Source organism: Pogoniulus pusillus, chromosome 28 (genome assembly GCF_015220805.1).
Source record: "Pogoniulus pusillus isolate bPogPus1 chromosome 28, bPogPus1.pri, whole genome shotgun sequence".
In the NCBI taxonomy this organism is placed as follows: Eukaryota; Metazoa; Chordata; class Aves; order Piciformes; family Lybiidae; genus Pogoniulus; species Pogoniulus pusillus.
This window is the reverse complement of record NC_087291.1, coordinates 17,965,621-17,984,864: the sequence shown is the minus strand read 5'-3', so window position 1 is coordinate 17,984,864 and position 19,244 is coordinate 17,965,621. Positions and strand designations below refer to the sequence as shown.

At 53.5% G+C, this 19,244-nt stretch overlaps 1 protein-coding gene across 1 annotated transcript; it reads right to left on the bottom strand.

The window, feature by feature from the left end:
• Positions 1–262: 262 nt before the first annotated feature.
• Positions 263–18,301, bottom strand: NOD1 (nucleotide binding oligomerization domain containing 1). The gene is made up of 13 exons (XM_064166877.1): positions 18,182–18,301; positions 16,992–17,064; positions 13,881–14,210; positions 12,721–12,895; positions 10,211–12,014; positions 8,966–9,049; positions 7,268–7,351; positions 5,666–5,749; positions 5,344–5,427; positions 4,460–4,543; positions 3,819–3,902; positions 2,935–3,018; positions 263–577 (listed from the first exon to the last, which is right to left on the bottom strand). Exons 3-13 carry the CDS (start codon positions 14,085–14,087, stop codon positions 505–507), a joined length of 2,847 nt encoding a protein of 948 aa, XP_064022947.1. The 5' UTR covers positions 14,088–14,210; positions 16,992–17,064; positions 18,182–18,301; the 3' UTR covers positions 263–504.
• Between the last annotated feature and the right edge of the window lie 943 nt (positions 18,302–19,244).

The following is a 19,244-nucleotide window of genomic DNA, read 5'->3' as shown; positions in this document are numbered from 1 at the left end:
GTCTGTGACTGTCTGATGCATCCACTTCTCAACAGCAGCCAAGCAGTGTCTGCAGAGGGGGCTGTGGTCAGTGGAGAAAGAAGGGACCAAGTTCTGGGCAGGAGAAAGGTTTTCAGGTTGAAAGCAGCAGCACCACACAACACCTGTGTCCATTCCCACTTCTGAAGCAGACAGTCCTGGGAGCTGGAGGAGTCTGTGCCTCTTGCAGCCTTCCTTGCACAGGTATCTGTGTGTGTACTTACATGCCAAAAGAGGTTGGAGATTGCTTACCCGAGGTTAGCTTTATTCTGCACACTGAAGTCAGCAAGGTGCAGACACCTGCCAGCGCTCTGCTCTGCAGCACTGTGCCGTGCAGCTTCAGAGCACCACACAAGCATCACCCTCCCCGCGGCAGGGCTGGAGCCCAGGGAGCTCAGCATGCTCACAGAAAGGCACTGCAGGCTGAGCCCTGTCTAAGGCCTGCAGGCCGAGGGTGGGAGCTCTGCGGGAGGGCAGAGCCCCGGCTCAGCAGCAGACGATGCGCTCCTCCTCCTCAAAAGCTTTGGCCTCTTCTTGGCTCAGCAGGTTCCCGTTCAAACTGGAGAGGACAAAAGGGGTGAGGCTGCTGCCCAGCTCACCTCCCTGTGGTCCATTCCCTGTCTTGCCAAGGGTATGGAGCAGAGCTGGCAGCTGGGGGAGGCTGTGAGCTGCCTGCTTCCCAGGGGCACAGGGCTGGGAACCAGCCACGGCGCTGCCCCTCCCAGGCTGCTTCCTCGGGAGCAAAATCTGAAGCCGCAGCTAAACTTCACCGAGCTGAGTGTTGGGCACTCAGCTGCCTGCCTTTCAGCAAGCAGCACACAGCTGGCAGAAGGCCTCGTGGTGGAGTGGGGCTAGTTCAGACATTTAGACAGCCTGCAGAGCATTTGCTGTCTTCCCTAACACCGTGAGAAGAAAACTCTGTGAAGAACACAGGCAGGACAAATCTGAAATGACTTAGAGCAAACTTCACCTCTGGCTACAGAAAGCTACATTGATCTTCCCACCCTTGACAAGGAGCAGCCTGCTGAGGGCAGCTTCTAGCAACGCTGAAACCATTCACACTTAGGAAATTCTGGATGGTAATGAGCAGCTCTGAAAAGTCAGGCAAGAGTCAGAAGAGATTTTGGTCAGAAGATTCAGAATGATTCAAGTGGGACAAGGACCTGATGGAACAGGTCCAGAGTAGGGCCACAAAGATGATCAGGGGACTAGAGAAGCTCTGCTAGGAGGACAGGCTGAGGGAGCTGGGGATGCTCAGCCTGCAGAAGAGAAGGTTCCAGGAAGACCTAACAGCAGGCTGCAGAGGGACTGTTTGCAAAGGCCTGCAGGGACAGGACCAGGGCAATGGTTTGGAATGAGAGCAGAGCAGATTGAGACTGGAGGTGAGGAACAAGTTGTGCAGCAGGAGGCTGCTGGAGCACTGCCACAGGCTGCCCAGGGAGCTGGTTGAGGCCCCATGGCTGGAGCTATTGAAGGTGAGGCTGGAGCAGGCTGTGAGCAAGCTGCTGTGGTGGAGGATGTCCCTGCTGAGTGCAGGGGGTTGGCCTGGATGCCCTTTGGAGGTCCCTTCCAACCCTTTCTCTGAATCGATGATGCTTCTGCTGATGAGAGCTGGCTGTGGCCTTTGCAGAAAGCATCTCTGCTGTCTCCAGGGAGCTCAGGAGCTCTCTAAGTCAGGCACTGAGTCACTGTCTGCCAGAGCGAGGATCCAGTGTCCCTTATGCAACCCAGATACACTTCAGACTAAAGTTCACACTCAGTAATGAAAGCAGCAGTGCTAAACCCAGCACAGTTCTATTGACTCCTGAGTTCCTTGGGGTGGGGGAAGGAATTTGGCTCTGCAGTGCCCAGGTGTGATTATGGGATGCCCACCTAATCTCAAGCAAACATTTCACATAAAGTTAATCTTCCTGTAGCTTAGCACTTGCAGAGCGTTTGGAGCACTGCCCAAAGCAAATCCAGGCACAAATGCTACCAACCAATGTGGTCATGGAACCATCACCTCCTGCTGGCTGGCATTTGGCTCCTGAAAACCATCAACTTGTTCAGAAGGAAAACAACAAAAATTAGAAATCAGGAGAAGCAAAACTTGGCTTAAAAAGTTAGGTCCCAGTTCTGCACACAGACATTCTGTGACTGTGGTGCAGACAGATCTTAGAACCATGGAATGGTTTGGGCTGGAAGGCACCTCCAAAGCTCAGCCAGTCCAACTCCCTGCACTCAGCAGGGACATCCTCCACTAGAGCTGCTTGCTCAGAGTTCAGGGCAGCTCCAGTCAAAGATGATCAGGGGACTGGAGAAGCTCTGCTAGGAGGACAGGCTGAGGGAGTTGGGGATGCTCAGCGTGCAGAAGAGAAGGTTCCAGTTTGGTTGCCTTGGAACTCCCCCAGCAAGCATGGCCTGCTCCTGGCTGCTCCTGTAGCTACAACTGCCTTAGGAGTAATCATTGATAATGGTTTAGAATCAGTGGTTTGGGCTGGAAGGGAGCTCCAGAGCTCATCCAGGCCAACCCCCTGCACTCAGCAGGGACATCCTCCACTACAGCAGCTTGCTCACAGCCTGCTCCAGCCTCACCTTCAAGAGCTCCAGCCATGGGGCCTCAACCACCTCCCTGGGCAGCCTGTGGCACTGCTCCAGCAGCCTCCTGCTGCACAACTTGTTCCTCACCTCCAGTCTCAATCTGCTCTGCTCTCATTCCAAACCATTGCCCTGGTCCTGTCCCTGCAGGCCTTGCAAGCTGCCTGCCCCTGTAACACACACACAAGTTCTGGTAGCAGGAGGAGGTTTTGCCTCTTTGAATCCCACAGCTGGAACTCCAGCCCCTGCCTCACAAACTTGCTTTGGAAGGTAGCAGTGCTCAAAGTGCTTCAAGGAGAAAGAAGGTTTGCAGTGAGCCTTTGGGGAAGGGATCTTTACCAGACTTCCTTAATAGTTGTGTTCTCCTTGAGTGCCTCACTGAGGTGCTTCACCCCTTTGGCTGTAATTCGATTCTGGATAAGCCTGGGGAAAGAAAGCATTTCATGTTAAAGCCCCAGGAAAGGGATTTACAGCACCCCCTGCACTCAGCCTGGTGTCAGGGAGCAAAGCTCCCTAAGGGCTGGGAGCTTGGATTAATGCAGGGAATGCTGGAGTGTGCTTAGCAAAACTCACTGCAAAGAGCCTCCATTTCTCGGGCAGTTATGGATTTCACAGCCTACAGCTGCCCAAGCCCATCCACGGCCCAAATCTTGGGAACCTCTGGACTAGAGCAGCCAGGGCTGTGCTGTCTCAGGAGTTTAATACTCTGTGGCTGCTAGAAATGGTCCCTGGTTTCCTGGGGATTGATGTCCTGTCAGTGAGAGCCTTGCAGGAGTGGCAGTGCCAGCCCTAGAAGAGACCAGGGGGCAAGTGGGACATGCATTGAAGTGTCTCTCATGTAGGCTCTTGGTTGAAGAGCAGAGGTTGCTCCTTCCAGAGTATGATGATAAAGGGTCACAATACTCTATTCTATAGTGGTCTGCTTGCATTTTCTCCTGAAATGTTTGGCTTTGAGGCCAGGGCAGATCCCCTGAGGAGAGATCAAATCAATTAGTGCTTTGAAAGATGCTGGGACGCACAACCAGCTTCACCTCTTCCCTGTGTGCAAGAAGGTCCCAAATGCTAGGCAGCAGCTTGATCACCTTGCCAGCAGAACTGCCCAGAGCCAGCCAGCTGCATCAGGACCACACACACAAAGCTTACTGTGACCTGCACAGGCTCAGAAGGGGAAGCTTTAGTGCAGTGAGAGCCAAAGAGCTGTGCCTGTGTGGAATGTAACTCACCAGAGATGTGTCAGTTGCTTGTTGACCTTCAGCATCTCTGCAAAACTCACTGCTGCTTCATCATCCAGCTCATTTTTAGTCAACCTAAGTGGGAGAGAAAAGGTTCCCTTAGAATGCTCCCTGTAGAAGCTTCAGCCAGCCCAAGGGGGCTGTGCTCTTCCTGCCCTGAGCAAGTCGGAAAGGCTGGACACAAAGGGAGAGTGAAGAAAAGCCCTGGAGGTAAAAGAGACAAAAGCAGCAGATTTTGTTTCTCAGGGGAGTGTGTTAATGATACCTCCTGATGATGTTTTCCTGTCTAAAAGGTGGATGAGGTGTAGTGGGAAGAAGTAGAGAGGCAGAGGCAACACTGAAGAGCTGCAAAAACCAAGGGCAAGGAACTTGACTTCAGGTGATGGAAGTGAGGGCAGATGGGGAAAGCCAGACAGAGGGAGCAGAGCAAAGCATGGCATTGGGGCAGGTGCTGCTGATCCATCCTCACATCTCCATTCCTCCAGAGGGATGTGGCTCATGTCCTGCTAGTAGTGAAGCAAAGGGGAGGAGAGAGGAGGAGAGGAGGAGGTGACAGTGGGATTGCAGGAAATAAAATAGGGCTGCAGCTCTCTGGAGAAAGGAGAGGAGGAGAAGATGCCAGGGTCGATTACCAGAATATTTTCACTGAGTTGTTGTGCTGCAGAGCTTCAGCAATGCTTTTGCCTCCTTCTGTGGTGATGCCATTGAGTGCCAGACTGTGAAGCAAAGACAGGGATGTGTAAGAAGCAGCCATCACCCCTTGGCACTTCCACTGTCCCAGAGGCCACCTTGCACCACCTGGTTCCCAAAAAAGTACCACTGGAGAGATAGTCCAAGCCCTCTGCAGTGACCAGGGACATCCTCCACCACAGCAGCTTGCTCACAGCCTGCTCCAGCCTCACCTTCAATAGCTCCAGCCATGGGGCCTCTACCACCTCCCTGGGCAGCCTGTGGCAGTGCTCCAGCAGCCTCCTGCTGCACAACTTGTTCCTCACCTCCAGGCCTCTCCTCACAGGGCTGTGCTCCAGGCCCCTCCCCAGCCTTGCTGCCCTTCTCTGGACACCTTCCAGCACCTCAACATCTCTCTTGAATTGAGTGTCCCAGGACTGGACACAGCACTCCAGGGGTGGCCTGAGCAGTGCTGAGCACAGGGGCAGAAGAACCTCCCTTGCCCTGCTGGCCACACTGCTCCTGAGCCAGCCCAGGATGCCATTGGCTCTGCTGCCCACCTGGGCACACTGCTCCTCCATGTGCCAGTGACTCTGTGCCCCACAGGGGGGAGGTGCAGACAGAGGAAAGGATGCCAGCTCTGCCATATTTTTGACTTGCTTACTGGCTGCAGAGGCTTCTGGGCTCAGCCTGGCCTCCTGCTCGCACCGCAGGCTGCTGTTGCACAGCGCAGGCTGCAGAACCAGATGGCATTCCAGGCTAATTCTTGGTGGGAGCAGTCATCACTTCAAAGCAGGATAGGAATGCCAGCACTGTGCCAAGCTGCCTGGCTCCACTGATGTTTTACCTCACATTTGTTATCTTGGGGTGGTTCCTCAGGGCCTCTGCAAATGCCTTTGCTCCTTCGTCTCCAACCTGGTTACCCCACATGCTGGTGAAGAGAGGAAGAGGAGGGACATCAGGTGTGCTGCCTGACTGCCCTCAGCATCACACTCTCCCCTTTTCCTTCCCCCTCCATTTCCTGCACAGTCCTTCAGGCTTGTGAGAAACCTGGCAAGAGCCCTCCCTGGTAAGCCAGGCCCCTTCCACTCCCAGCACAGCACCCCACCAGCCTCCTAAGGCCCTGCCAAGCCCAAGCCCTCAGCTCTGCTCCTAGGCACTGAACTTACCCAATTTCAAAGATTGTTCTGCTCTTCTGGATGGCCTGGGCAAGGCACTTCCCTCCTTCACTGGTTATCTTGTTTGCCCCTATCCTGCAGGGAGCAAAGGAACTGGTGAGACACATCAGCTGTTGCAGCAGCAGCTCAGAAAGCAGCCTGCGTGTTTCAGGCTGGTTAACTCTGGAGGCAGCTCCAGCGCCCAGTGGCTAACCCAGAGCACAGGACTGCTGCAGGCATTTGACCAAGGCTGCACCTTGGCTTTCACACATTCTGTACCTCAGCCCTCCACAGCAGAAGTGTTCCTGTCAGTGCCTGGGTGCAGCCTGAAAGGAGCCATCTCCACACAGACATTTTTATGGGAGTTTAAGCCACCTGCTGTGGCAAAGCAGTGACAGAAACAGAGTGCTCCTGGCTTCCAAAACTCTGCAGAGATTTCAGGAGGGAAGGACCTGGCAGTGTGGGCTTTCAGGTGCTGACACTGCTGCAATTCCATCTCTATCCTGCTCTGGTTACCATGAACCCACTGGTTAATGATCTACCTTGATGACAAACCTGTGCTGGGCACAGCCAGACTGTTTCTGGGAAGTTCCAGGAATTAAAGGGAACAGCTAATCAAAAGGGTTTGGGGAATTCTAAGGTTAAGGCCTGACAGCAGCACAGCCTGACTCAAGTGGCCCTGGACAGATGAGCTACAAAGGCCTGGCTCAGGAGCAGTGTGGCCAGCAGGGCAAAGGAGCTTATTTTGCCTCTGTACTCAGCACCACCCAGGCCTCACCTTGAGTGCTGTGTCCAGTCCTGGGACACTCAATTCAAGAGAGATACTGAGGTGCTGGAAGGTGTCCAGAGAAGGGCAGCAAGGCTGGGGAGGGGCCTGGAGCACAGCCCTGTGAGGAGAGGCTGAGGGAGCTGGGGGTGTGCAGCCTGCAGCAGAGGAGGCTCAGGGCAGAGCTCATTGCTCTCTGCAGCTCCCTGAAGGGAGGCTGTAGCCAGGTGGGGTTGGGCTCTGCTGCCAGGCAACCAGCAACAGAACAAGGAGACACAGCCTCAAGCTGTGCCAGGGCAGGTCTAGGCTGGATGTTAGGAGGAAGTTGTTGCCAGAGAGAGTGATTGGCACTGGAATGGGCTGCCCAGGGAGGTAGTGGAGTCATCATGCCTGGAGGTGTTGAAGCCAAGCCTGGCTGGGGCACTTAGTGCCATGGTCTGGTTGATTGGCCAGGGCTGGGTGCTAGGCTGGGCTGGATGAGGCTTGGAGATCTCTTCTAACCTGCCTGATTCTATGATACTGAATCCAAGTGGATCTGCCTGCTGCGAGGGGCAGCAAGGTTCCTGCACCTCCTAAACCTCAGCCAGGTGCCCAGACTGGACTCAGGTAGAGAGCAGGTTTCATGTTCTCCTTTTGCTTATTGCCTTATTCCTGCACTAAGGACTCTGGATTCAGCACTTTCACCTCCTACCCTTCACTGCCAGACTAGTGCAGAAGAGCAGTCAGCTGCAACCTAAGCTCTAGTTTACTGGAAACATAACTTGGGGCTTTTCTCCTCACTCTCTCAGGTTGCTTTACCTTAGTTAGGATACTGCAGACAAGGGAAAAAAGACCAAAATCCAACTTACTTTACATATTCAAGGCTTGAACACTCTTCAATGAGTTTTGCAACGTACTTGGCTCCAACATCAGTGATTTGGTTGTTGTATAAGCTGAAAGGAAAAAAAATAGGCTGTTCCTGGTGGTGCTTTAATATTCACAAGCTGCATATTTGAGAATGCACACATGGAGAGCATCAATCTTACTCTGTAGGGCCTGGGATGTGTTCCCAGTTGTTTGCATGTCTATTTTTATAGGCAATTTATCTTGTGAAGGGTTAGATGTAAAATGCAAAGGAGAGCAGGCAGCAGCTCATGGCAGAGCAGTTACATGATTGGCTTTTCAGTAAGTAGTCCCCCCAAGCAAACAAAAGCTTCCCTTTATTCCTGTGCTAGCACAGACAAAATCTTGCCACCAGTCAGAAGATCGGGAGCTTTGGGGGTTTTTGTCTTCTAAAAGTCATCAAATCCCCTTGCAAATATGACTGAATATCAGAGAGCTCAGCAGCTCTGCTTGCATTAGGGCACACTGAAGAAGGGAGGCAGCCCTTGGTATTCACAAGCTTCCTCCTCCAAAAGTCATTTCCATGTAGCTGCTGCGCCAAGAGCAGGAGGTCAGAGCTGTTGTCCCAGAGATGAGTTCTCTACCCACTGTGCAAAGATCAATCAGCTCAAAGAGATGAGATCCAGAGTGGTTTAGGCAGGAAGGGACCTTAAAGCTTATCCAGCCCCAACCCTCTGCCATGGGCAGGGACACCTCCCACCAGCACAGCTTGCTCCAGGCCTCATCCAGCCTGGCCTTGAACACCTCCAGGGAGAAGGCATCCACAGCCTCCCTGAGCAACTTGTGCCAGTCTCTCCCCACCCTCACTGTCAAGAATTTCTTCCTAATCCCCACTCTCAGTCTGCCCTCCTCAGGCTTCAGTCCATTCCCTTTCATCCTGGAATCCATCCATCCATCTGCAGTCCTGGGTTCAGTTCTGGAACCCCCAGCACAAGCAGGACATGGAACTGTTAGAGCGAGTCTAGAGGAGACCACCAAGGTGCTCAGAGGGCTGCAGCAGCTCTGCTGTGAGGACAGGCTGAGAGAGTTGGGGCTCTGCAGCCTGGAGAAGAGAAGGCAGAAGGCTTCCAGGAGACCTTGGAGTGGCCTTCCAGTATCTGAAAGGGGCTAGAGGAGGGCTGGGGAGGGACTACTGACAAGGTCTGGTAATGCCAGGATGAGGAGGAATGGGTTTGAAGTGGCAGAGGGGAGACTGAAAATGGATGATAGGAAGAAGTTCTTTGCAGTGAGGGTGGTGAGACACTGGCACAGGTTGCCCAGGGAGGCTGTGGATGCTCCCTCCCTGGACATGTTCAAGGCCAGGCTGGATGAGGCCTTGAGTGACCTGTTGTAGTGGGAGGTGTCCCTGCCTAAGGCAGGGGTTGGAACTGGCTGAGCTTTGAGGTCCCTTCCAACCTAAACCATTCTATGGTTCTATGATCCTGTCACCACAAGTCCCTGTAAAAAGTCCCTTGCATCTTTCTTGTAGCTTCAAGCTGCTTCCTCCAGTCCCATCACTACAAGCCCTGAGCAACCTCTGCAGCCAAAATGCTGCTTCTCTTATGTGCAGCATGCAAGCAGCTGGCTGCAGCTCCCAGCCCTCCTTTGTGTGCCAACACTGCCAGCACTGCACTTTGATTTCCCAGTATCAAGAGCTAAGTGTTTTGCTCCCAGCTGATACATACCCCAAGAAAGTCACAATTTGGTACTTGGAGAGTTCTTCATACAAGATCCTTACTCCATGGTCTGTAACCTGATTTACACTGAGCCTGGAACGAAAGAAAGTTTGAACTGATGTGATTACAGCTGTGCATCACCCATGGGATAACAAGATCATTAAGGACATTAGGCCCTTATGCCACCAGCTTCATCTGGCTCACTGCAAACCCAACACAAACAGAAAGCCCCAAATGTCCAAGGGAATGCTCTGGAAGTCATCCACAGAGGTGAGGACAGCCCTGGGGATGCTGGTGGAGAAGCTGGACAGGAGCCAACAGTGGTCACAGGCAGCACAGAAGGGTGCATCCAAAGCAGCATGGCCAGAGATGGAGAGGGGATCCTGTGCCTCTGCTCTGCTCAGACCTCACCTGCAGTGCTGCATCCAGCTCTGGAGCGCTCAGTACAGGAAGGACATGGACCTGATGGAGCAGATCCTGAGTAGGCCACAAAAATAATCAGGGGCTGGAGCAGCTCTGCTGGGAGGACAGGCTGAGGGAGCTGGGGGTGTGCAGCCTGTGGAAGAGAAAGTTCCAGGCAGGTCTAAGAGCAGCCTGCCAGGACCTGAAGGGGCTCCAAGAAGGCTGTAGAGGAACTGTTAGCAAAGGCCTCTGCAGGGACAGGATGAGGGCAGTGGTTTGAAATGAGAGCAGAGCAGACTGAGCTTGGAGGTGAGGAACAAGTTGTGCAGCAGGAAGGTCCACATCTTCCTCTGCTTTCAAAATCAGTTCCTTCAGCCCAGCAGGTAATGCGTCAAGGCACAGAGAATCATTGAATCACAGAATCAGGCAGGGTTGGAAGGGACCACAAAGATCAGCCAGTTCCAACCCCCCTGCCATGGGCAAGGACATCTCACACTAGAGCAGGCTGCCCACAGCCTCATCCAGCCTGGCCTTAAACACCTCCAGGGATGAGGCTTCCACCACCTCCTTGGGCAACCCTTTCCAGGCTCTCACCACCCTCAATGCTGAAGAACTTTCTCCTCATGTCCAGTCTGAATCTCCCCATTTCCAGCTTTGTTCCATTCCCCCCAGTCCTATCACTCCCTGACAGACTAAAAAGTCCCTCCCCAGCTTTCTTGTAGCCCTCTTCAGATACTGCAAGGCCACAATAAGGTCACCTGGGAGTCTCCTCCTCTCCAGGCTGCACAGCCCCAGCTTCCTCAGCCTCTGCTCACAGCATAGGTGCTCCTGCCCTGCTTGCCCAGCCCCTACCTGATGACCGCCAGCTTGCTGAAGCAAGGCAGCAGCTCCTTGACTCCGTAGTCGTTGATGTTGTTGTTGTCCAGGTCGAGCGCCAGGCGCCGCGGGCAGTGGCGCAGCAGCACGGCCAGGGCGCGGCAGTCGGCGGCGCAGGCGTTGCAGTAGGTGAGCTTCAGGTAGTTGGCCTGCATGCGCCCGGCCGCCTGCCGCCACGCGCGCGCGCTCTGCGCCTCGTGCAGGCAGCGCAGCAGCCACACGAAGTTGGGCTGCAGCTGCACCTGGTTGTAGGCAAGGAGCCTGGAGCGGGCGTAGCCTTTCATGTGGCACTTGGTGCTCTGCCCCAGGTAGGCGACCAGCGCCTTCCTCTTCCTCTTGATGACCGCGGGCGAGGCCAAGTGTCCCAGGAGCTTCTTCTTGGCTCTGGAGAGCAGCCCGCAGAGGAAGAGGTTGGTGAAGTGCAAGTGCTCGTGGTTCTTGAAAGGATCCCCTCCCGCCAGCCGCTTCCTCAGCCAGGGAATGTGCAGGCAGCTGGGCTGGGCGGCCTCGCTGGAAGAGCACTCGCTGAAGAAGCGCAGCAGCTCCCCGGCGCTCACCTTCTCTTCAACCACCAGGAACAAAGCCGTGAAAAAGGACTGGAGGGTCAAGTGCAGGAACTCGTAAGTGGCCTGATCATTGCAGCCGCTGTAACCTTTCACTGTCCTGAGGAAGCCCAACTGCAGATCCCCTTCAGAGACACTGGCTGAGGAGACCTCCTCCTGCTCGAAGATGAAGAGGGAGTTCTCCATCCCTCTGCATGCCAACCTGCCCAAGGACAGCAGAGTTTCCCTCCTGGGCTGGAACACCTCCGCTCGGCTCCTGGGGGTGCTCCTCAGCAGGCTCGTTTTGAGCGATCGGTTCAGGTGGACTTCGACCATGAGCAGGAAGACATCTGTTAAGGTGACAGAGCAGTCTGGCAGCTCGTGGCTGTCAAACACGGAGTGGAAGTGCTCGTAGCTTTTAAAGATAATCCAGCAGAAGAGAGGCACCGAGCACAGGCTGCAGAGGTAGGGGTTAGCCTCCAGCTGGTCCCACACCAGCGCCCGCAGGCTCTCCTCCCTGAAGAACCGAGCGGTGTATTCCTTCAGGTTGCTGCAGGAGAAGCCACGCAGCAGCACTTTCTTCCTAATGATGTTTCTCTGGATCTCAGTTCCTGTCCTAGCGGTAAGGATTTTCCTGGAGCCCTTCAGCAGCTTCCCTCTGAGGAGGCTCACCAGCAGCATCAGCGGGTGGATGGCTTCCTTGGGGGAACACACCTCGGGCACACCACTGAGGTCAAAGCTGGAATAGATCTCATCGAAGCCATCAAACGTGAAAAGAACTGTGTGAGGGAACTGTAGGATGTGATGGAACACCTCAGTGGGGTCCTGGTCTGGGTAGCAGTTGTATTTGAAGAGCAGGTCTTGCAAGCATATGGCTTCGTCTTCCTTAAAGCAACTAAACATCCTGCAGCGGAAGCGGAAGAGAAACTTGGCCCCCACATCCAGTTCTCTCCTGGCCCAAAGGCTCTGAATCCTCTGCAGCAAGATGGATTTGCCGATTCCTGCGTCACCAAAGACGTAAATTGTTTCTCCATCTTCATTAATTAGCCCAAGTGCATCATCAAAAAGGGCTTCCAGTTGACATACATGGCCTAGGCTCTCGTTGGTGAAGCTGACCAGCTCCATGATGCTGGGAGCGTAGATGTCCTCCAGCAGCATCTCTTCCCTCTGCCCATAGGACATCACAAACTTGGAGTCCCGGCCCAGCTCCTCTCTCAGCTTCTGGCAATACCTGCTGACTGAAAAAGCAGTCAGTCACTACCAAAAGGCTACCAGCAAACATCCCAACTGTGCAGTGAGCTTCCCTGGGCACTCAGAGAGGGCAACGAGCAAAAGGAATTCTAATGTGAAATGTCTGCTTTGGCAGATTGCTTCTGTTTGTGCTGCCATCCTCACCTCTCGGGAAATTTGGGTGCTGAGGAAAGGTCCTCTGTAAGCCACCACACCCTGAAAGTGGCTTGAGGGGCTCTGTCTATGGAGGAGGCCACAAAAATGATCGGGGGCTGGAGCAGCTGGGCTAGGAGGGCAGGCTGAGGGAGCTGGGGGTGTGAAGCCTGCAGAGGAGAAGGCTCCAGGCAGACCTAACAGCAGCCTGCCAGGACCTGAAGGGGCTGCAAGCAGGCTGCAGAGGGACTGTTTGCAAAGGCCTGCAGGGACAGGACCAGGGCAATGGTTTGGAATGAGAGCAGAGCAGATTGAGACTGGAGGTGAGGAACAAGTTGTGCAGCAGGAGGCTGCTGGAGCACTGCCACAGGCTGCCCAGGGAGGTGGTTGTGGCTCTGTGCCTGGAGCTATTGAAGGTGAGGCTGGAGCAGGCTGTGAGCAAGCTGCTGTGGAGGAGGATGTCCCTGCTGAGTGCAGGTTGGACTGGATGAGCTCTGGAGCTCCCTTCCAAGCCAGACCATTCTGTGATTCTAAGGGAAGGATCTAGCTGCATGGCCTTACCTGGGTCTGTGTTTACCACGGGTTTACCACACATGCACGCCGAAGGCTCATAACCTATTTGATCCAGCCAAGGCTGAAGTTCATAGTAAGCATCAGTGACTTTCTGCAGGACAAGGATGAAATATTCTGAGACTTCTTCTCCCTTGCTTTGAACCAAGTCCAGAATTTTGCGAACCTGAAGAAAGAGCACACAAAAGGTCACTGACACACAGCATTTTCCCACACTTACACCTCTAGAGTGCTCTGAGATCCCTTTTGGGATGGAAGAGGGGGGATGAAAATTAAAACTGGCACTTCCAAAAACTGAATTAAAAACCTAGCTCTGAATTTGAACCATCACCACCTGTAAGAACCACTGTAAAGAGGGTTGCAGCAGCTCTGCTGTGAGGACAGCCTACAAGAGTTTGGGCTCTGCAGCCTGGAGAAGGCTTGGAGGAGACCTTGGAGTGGCCTTGTAGGATCTGAAGGGGGCTACAGGAAGGCTGGAGAGGGACTATTGAAAAGGTCTGGGAATGAGAGGATGAGGAGGAATGGGTTTGAAGTGGCAGAGGGAAGATTTAAAGTGGATGTTAGGAAAGGGTTCTTTGCAGTGAGGGTGGTGGGACACTGGCACAGGCTGCCCAGGGAAGTTGTGGATGCTCCCTCCTTGGAGGTGTTCAAGGCCAAGTTGGATGAGACCTTGAGTGACCTCACAACAGAGCTGCTGCAGCGCTCTTAGCATCTTCCTGGTCTCCTTTGGACTGGCTCCAACACTTCCATATTCTTCTTGTGCTGGGGGCTCCAGAACTGCATCCAGGACTACAGGTGGGATGTAAGGAGAGCAGAGCCAAGGGGCAGAATCCCCTCCCTTGCCCTGCTGCCCACACTGCTCTTGCTGTAGCCCAGCACAGGGTTGTGTCTGGGCTGCACTCACACTGCAGGCTCCTGTTGAGCTTTTCCTCACCCCAGACCCCCAGGTCCTGTTCCTCAGGGCTGCTCTCAGCCATTCCCCACCCAGCCTGGAGCTGTGCTTGTGTAACTGCCGCTTGTGTTGTGCAACTACTTCCTGTTGACTGAAAATCCGAAGAACCTCAAGGACCTTTCTAGAACTTTTGAACATTAATTTAAAAACAGAGGAACGTTCATAACTGATAACAGATGATCAATTTCTACCACAATACCTTATCTGCTTGAGTTGGGAACTGGACAACAATCTCTGCATCCTCAGCGGAGAAGTAGTCGTTGGTCAGCAAGTTGTCGAGCAAACACTGCGTGTTGCGGATCCTGCTCACCAGCAGCTCTCGGTACACCCTCAGCAGAGCGATGAAGGAGGGAGGACTGCCTCCTGGGGGCTTCTCCAGGCTAGCACAGAGGTGGTGGCTTTCCATAGCTGAGAGAGTGAGAAGCTGCTCTGCCTTGCCTCATCTTCGACAAAGCGCCCACGGCCCCGGGGAAGTCAGCCTGGGGTTGGCTTTGTGGAATGAAACCTTCTGGCCTCTGCCTGCCCCAAGCTGCCAGAAGGAAGGGGACAGAACCTCAGTGCAGATACCTCTTTCCATTAGCCATCAGACCCAAGCTCTGCACATTATCATGATCAACGAGGGGTAATGGGTTTAAACTGGCAGAGGGGAGACTGAAACTGGATGTTAGGAAGAAGTTCTTGAGAGTGAGGGTGGTGAGATGCTGGCACAGGTTGTCCAGGGAGGTTGTGGAGCACAGAATCACCCAATGTGATCAAAGATTGAAGATCACATTGGGTGTTTCTGTGCTCCACAACCTACCTGGCAGTGTTCAGGACCAAGTTGGTGCCATGGTCTAGCCTTGAGCTCTGTGGTAAAGGGTTGGACTTGATGATCTATGAGGTCTCTTCCAACCTTGGTGATACTGTGATACTGTGGATGAGGCCTTGAGAGACCTGACCTAAAAGAAGGTGATTCTCCCTGGAGGTGTTCAAGGCCAGGTTGGATGAGACCTTGAGCAACCTTTTCTAGTGGGAGCTGCCCCTGCCTATGGCAGGGGGTTGGAACTGGCTGAGCTTTGAGGTCCCTTCCAACCTAACCCATTCTAAACCACAAGAAAAAAAAGTTTAATTTTGGCTAATTTCCATCTATTTGGTCAGGTTTTGGACCAAAAAAAAATATCCCTGCAGCAGGCAATCTTCTCTCTGTACCAGCACTTTACTCAAGCACCACCACTGCCATCTGCTTTATTAACTGCCTGCTCCTAGTGCATAATTTAATCCTTTTTATTAGCTTTTCACGTTCCAATCGGCAGAGCAGGGCAGCTGTCCAAACATCTCTGGACAAGGAAATAAATGGGATAAAATTGTGTTTCACAGCAATTAATTTTGCAGGGAGAATCAATTCCGAGTGGCAACTCACTTTGCTTTCTCTTTGCTGTGGCCACGGACCCTGAACAAAAAGTTGCTGCTGTGGTCCTTGCCCCTGTTATGGAGACCCTGCAAACTCCCTGACAGTTGCAGCTGGGCCAGGAGAAGACACTGAGCTTCAGGGCACCAGGGAGGAGAGGCAGCAGTGAGGCTGGAAAGGGGGAAAAGATGATCAGAGGTTTCTGAGAAGAAGGCCAAGTGCTGAAGGATGCTAACAGGAGATTTCAAAGCTAGTACAGGGCCTGGGGACACAGAGCACTTCACACCCCCTAAAGCTCTTGGCTCACACAGCTTGGCTCCTGAGAGAAGGGAAGGCTCTGGGGGACCTTAGAGCTGCCTTCCAATAGCTTGAAGGGATGCTGCAGGAAGGCTGCAGAGGGACTTGTGCTGAGGGTGTCTGAAGACAGGACAAGGGGGGATAGTTTGAAGCTGAGGCAGAGCAGGGTGAGAGTGGAGCTAAGGAAGAAGTTCAGCCCCGGGGCGGTGAGACAACCCAAACCATTCTGTGGCTCCTTGATTTCAGTAACAGCACAGATCTACACCTAACAACCGCGGGGCAAGTCAGCTCAGCTCCTCAGGAGGCCACTGTCCTAGCTTACAGCTGCTGACCTGCACAGATGCAGGCAGCTGCATTAAGAGCTGAGCCTTGCAAAGGCTGAGCCCAGGCAAATCTTTTGGACCACAACCGATTCCCGAAGTGCAAAACTCTTGCAGCCACCGGGAGCGTAAGCGAGTGATGTGACTGCCCCACCGCAGGGGTGACTGACTGCAGCCTCTGGCACAAGTCAGCCTTTCATTCTGCCGTTCACATGACCCGTCGGATGAAGTGGCTGCTCTCTGAGTCACTCAGCTTCCTAGAAGCCACACTGGCACATCTCTTTGTTCCAGAAAGCTCATTTCAGAGATGGACTCTATCATGATGACCAAAAACTCTTGAAACCACTGTTTACTCTAAAGCTTTAGCAAGCTTTTAAAGAGACAGGCACCTGAAAATACAGGCAATGGGAACACTAAGCTTTTTCTTTCAAGGTACTGCATCTACCTGACATTCCTTTCTTGCTTTACTTATTCTAGGACCACATCATCCCAGTGTATTTTCTTTCTTCCCACTTGGTGAAAAGTACTGAGACAAACCCCCAGAACTATTAATGAACCCAAGTACTTCAGGTACAGAAGACAAATATCCTCTTCTCTTTCAGATCCACTGACAAAGAGGGTAACAAAAGAAAGAAGAAATACAGCAAAAGGACAGGAACAGGGAAACTGTGGAAAGCTCAGAAGGGCTCAAAGATGCCTGCCCTGCACCTCAGTCCGAGTCAGCAGGTTCCCTTTCACACAGCGTGATATGTGAGGGAGCGGAGAAACAAAAGAGCCATCCCAAAAGAATACCAAGTGAGGCTCCCCAAAGCCTTCTCTTCTCCAGGCTGCACACCCCCTGCTCCCTCAGCCTCTCCTAGTAGAGCTGCTCCAACCTTTGATCATCTTGGTGGCCTCCTCTGGACCTGCTCCATCAGGTCCACGTCCTTCCTGAGTGCTCCAGAGCTGGCCCCAGCCCTGCAGGTGAGGTCTCAGCAGAGTGGCAGATCTTTTCTCTCCATCTCTGGCCACGCTGCTGTGGATGCAGCCCAGAAAGCCACAATGGCATCCTGGGCTGCAAGTGCCTGCTGCTGGCTCCTGTGCAGCTTCTCCCTCACTAACACCCCCAAGTCCTTCTCTGCAGGGCTGCTCTCAATCTCATCACCCCCAGCCTGAATTGGTATCTAGGATTGCCCTGAGCTAGGTGCAGGACCTTACACTTACCCTGCTAGGTCACACGGCAGGAGTGTTTAAGGGTAGATGCTTATGCAGCTCATAAATCTGCCTGGAAGGCATCTCCCCAGCAGAGTGCACAGAGTTGTCTTACCTTGGGCACTCCAGGTGCTGGATTCACTTCCAGGGCAATTCTTGTGACCTGTGTGGTATCAGTCATGGGGACACTGTTGGAAAAGACCGAGACAGACATCGCTGTGAGTCACCTTAGTGCACTGACTGAGGTCTACCAACAGCCATCCTTGAGAGCTGCTGCCTCATTTCTGGAACTGGTCCAGTCTGGAGAGGATACCAATTTTTTTATTTCCCTGAAAGCCACCTTCAGGCTCTTACAATCCTTTGGAGAACATTCCTAGGTGATGGTAAAGACACATCGACTGTTCTAACAGCAACAGCTTGTCAACATATCTATCTACAGAAATTAGGATGACCATCCAGCTTTGTACACAGAAAGATATGGGCACAGGCAGAAAGGGACAGGTTGGCAAACCTGATCCAGTGGCTGCAACAGCAGAGAACTTGAGGAGGAATGGAGAAGAGAGAGAGGACACCTGTGTGAAGCAGGAGTCTCATGTGGGGAGGCAATGGGAGAGATGCTCATAGGGAAGTTTCCTATCTGGGAACAGAAAGGACTTCTTGTTCCTTAGAGGGAAAACAAAACTCAAGAGGCTCCTTCCTTCAGCATGGGAGAGGAAATTTAGCTAGACGTTTTGAGGACAGCAGCTTTGGTCAAGTGAAGTACCAGGAACTGAAAAGAAGCAGAGAGCTCATCCATCACTTCTAAAGGCAAAGACGGGAGAGAAGACAGAGCCTTGGCCAAATGAAGTGTTGGTGGGAAGAAGCAACAGCTAATCTGGCAAGAGATGCATATTATAAGCCTGCAGAGCTGAGAATAACAAAGGGGAACCAAGAAGAAGATCAAGCCAGGAATAAGGAGAGAAACGAAAGAGGGAAATGAGAGTTGTCACAGTAGGAGGTAGGGTAAAGTAGCAGCGCTTGCAGCAGGGCTTGCGTGAGCTGTGCCAATGAACTGCAGAGGTGCTGATGGCCCCTGCGGGAAGGCACTGCCACTGCTATCGAGTGGTGGTTCTGAGTTCCCTCTGTTGCCAGCGCTGTGCAAGCGCACACACGCCTCTGTCCTGCCTAGCCCTGCCTCTCTCGCAAGGTCTTTTCGCAGAGATCTTCTTGCTCTTCTCACAGAGCTGACTGGTGCCCGTTCCACTCCCAGTGCTGCAGGTGCTCTGGCAGCTAGGAACATGCTGATTTACCACAACCAGGTCTTACCAAATGTAAATGCTGTAGGTGAAGGCGCAGAAGGATCCTGAATACTGAAAAAGCACTTCCACTTCTGGGTGAGCTTGGGAATTCACTCCTCATTGGGACAGCTGTTCCCAAGGAGACTGCATAGGATGAAGCTGTAGAGGAGCAAATGAATTAACAACTATCCCTTAAAGCCTGAAATGAAGAAACGAAAACTCAGTCACTATTGCTTCTTCTGCAGTCCTGCTCTTCTGACATCTATTCCTCTGAACTGCCTGTGAAAGAGGGTCCTGTGCCACACACCTGCTACTGTGCCACACACCTGCCGACCCACTGCCAGCAGCTCCAGTGCCCCCGAGACTCCCCCAACCCCTCTCAGCAGGGCACAGGCTCACACAGGCTCACAGGATGTCAGGGGTAGGAAGGGACCCAAAGCCTCATCGAGTCCAATCCCCTGCCAGAGCAGGACCAGACAATCTAGCTCAGGGCACACAGGAACACATCTAGGCCTGGAAAGGCTCCAGAGAAGGAGACTCCACAGCCTCTCTGGGCAGTCTGTGCCAGGGCTCTGGGACCCTCACAGGAGAGAAGTTCCCCCTTGTGCTGAGCTGGAGCCTCCTGTGCTGCAGCTTCCATCCATTGCTGCTTGTGCTAACCCAGGGAGCAGTGAGCAGAGTTTGTCCCCCTCCTGACCCCCAGCCCTCAGAGAGTTATAGACATTGATTAAATCCCCTCTCAGCCCTCTCTTCTGAAGACTAAGCAGCCCCAGGGCCCTCAGCCTCTCCTCACCAGGCAGTGCTGCAGTCCCCTGCTCATCCTCACAGCCCTCTGCTGGGCCCTCTCCAGCAGATCCCTGTCCCGACAGGACCCAGCCAGGCCTGGCGCAGTCTCTGTGGCCGTAGCCTTGTGGCCGTGGGACGCGGAGCGCCAGCTGCGGCGGCTGTATGCGCCGTCTGCCGGGAGGATCTGTGCCCCTTGTCTCCAGGGCAGATTCGCTCCCTGACCAAAGCTTCTCCGTTCGTTTGTGCGGTGCCAGCCCCCCCGCGGCAGGGTCGCTCCAGCAGGCGGCAGCCTCCGGCGCGGGAAG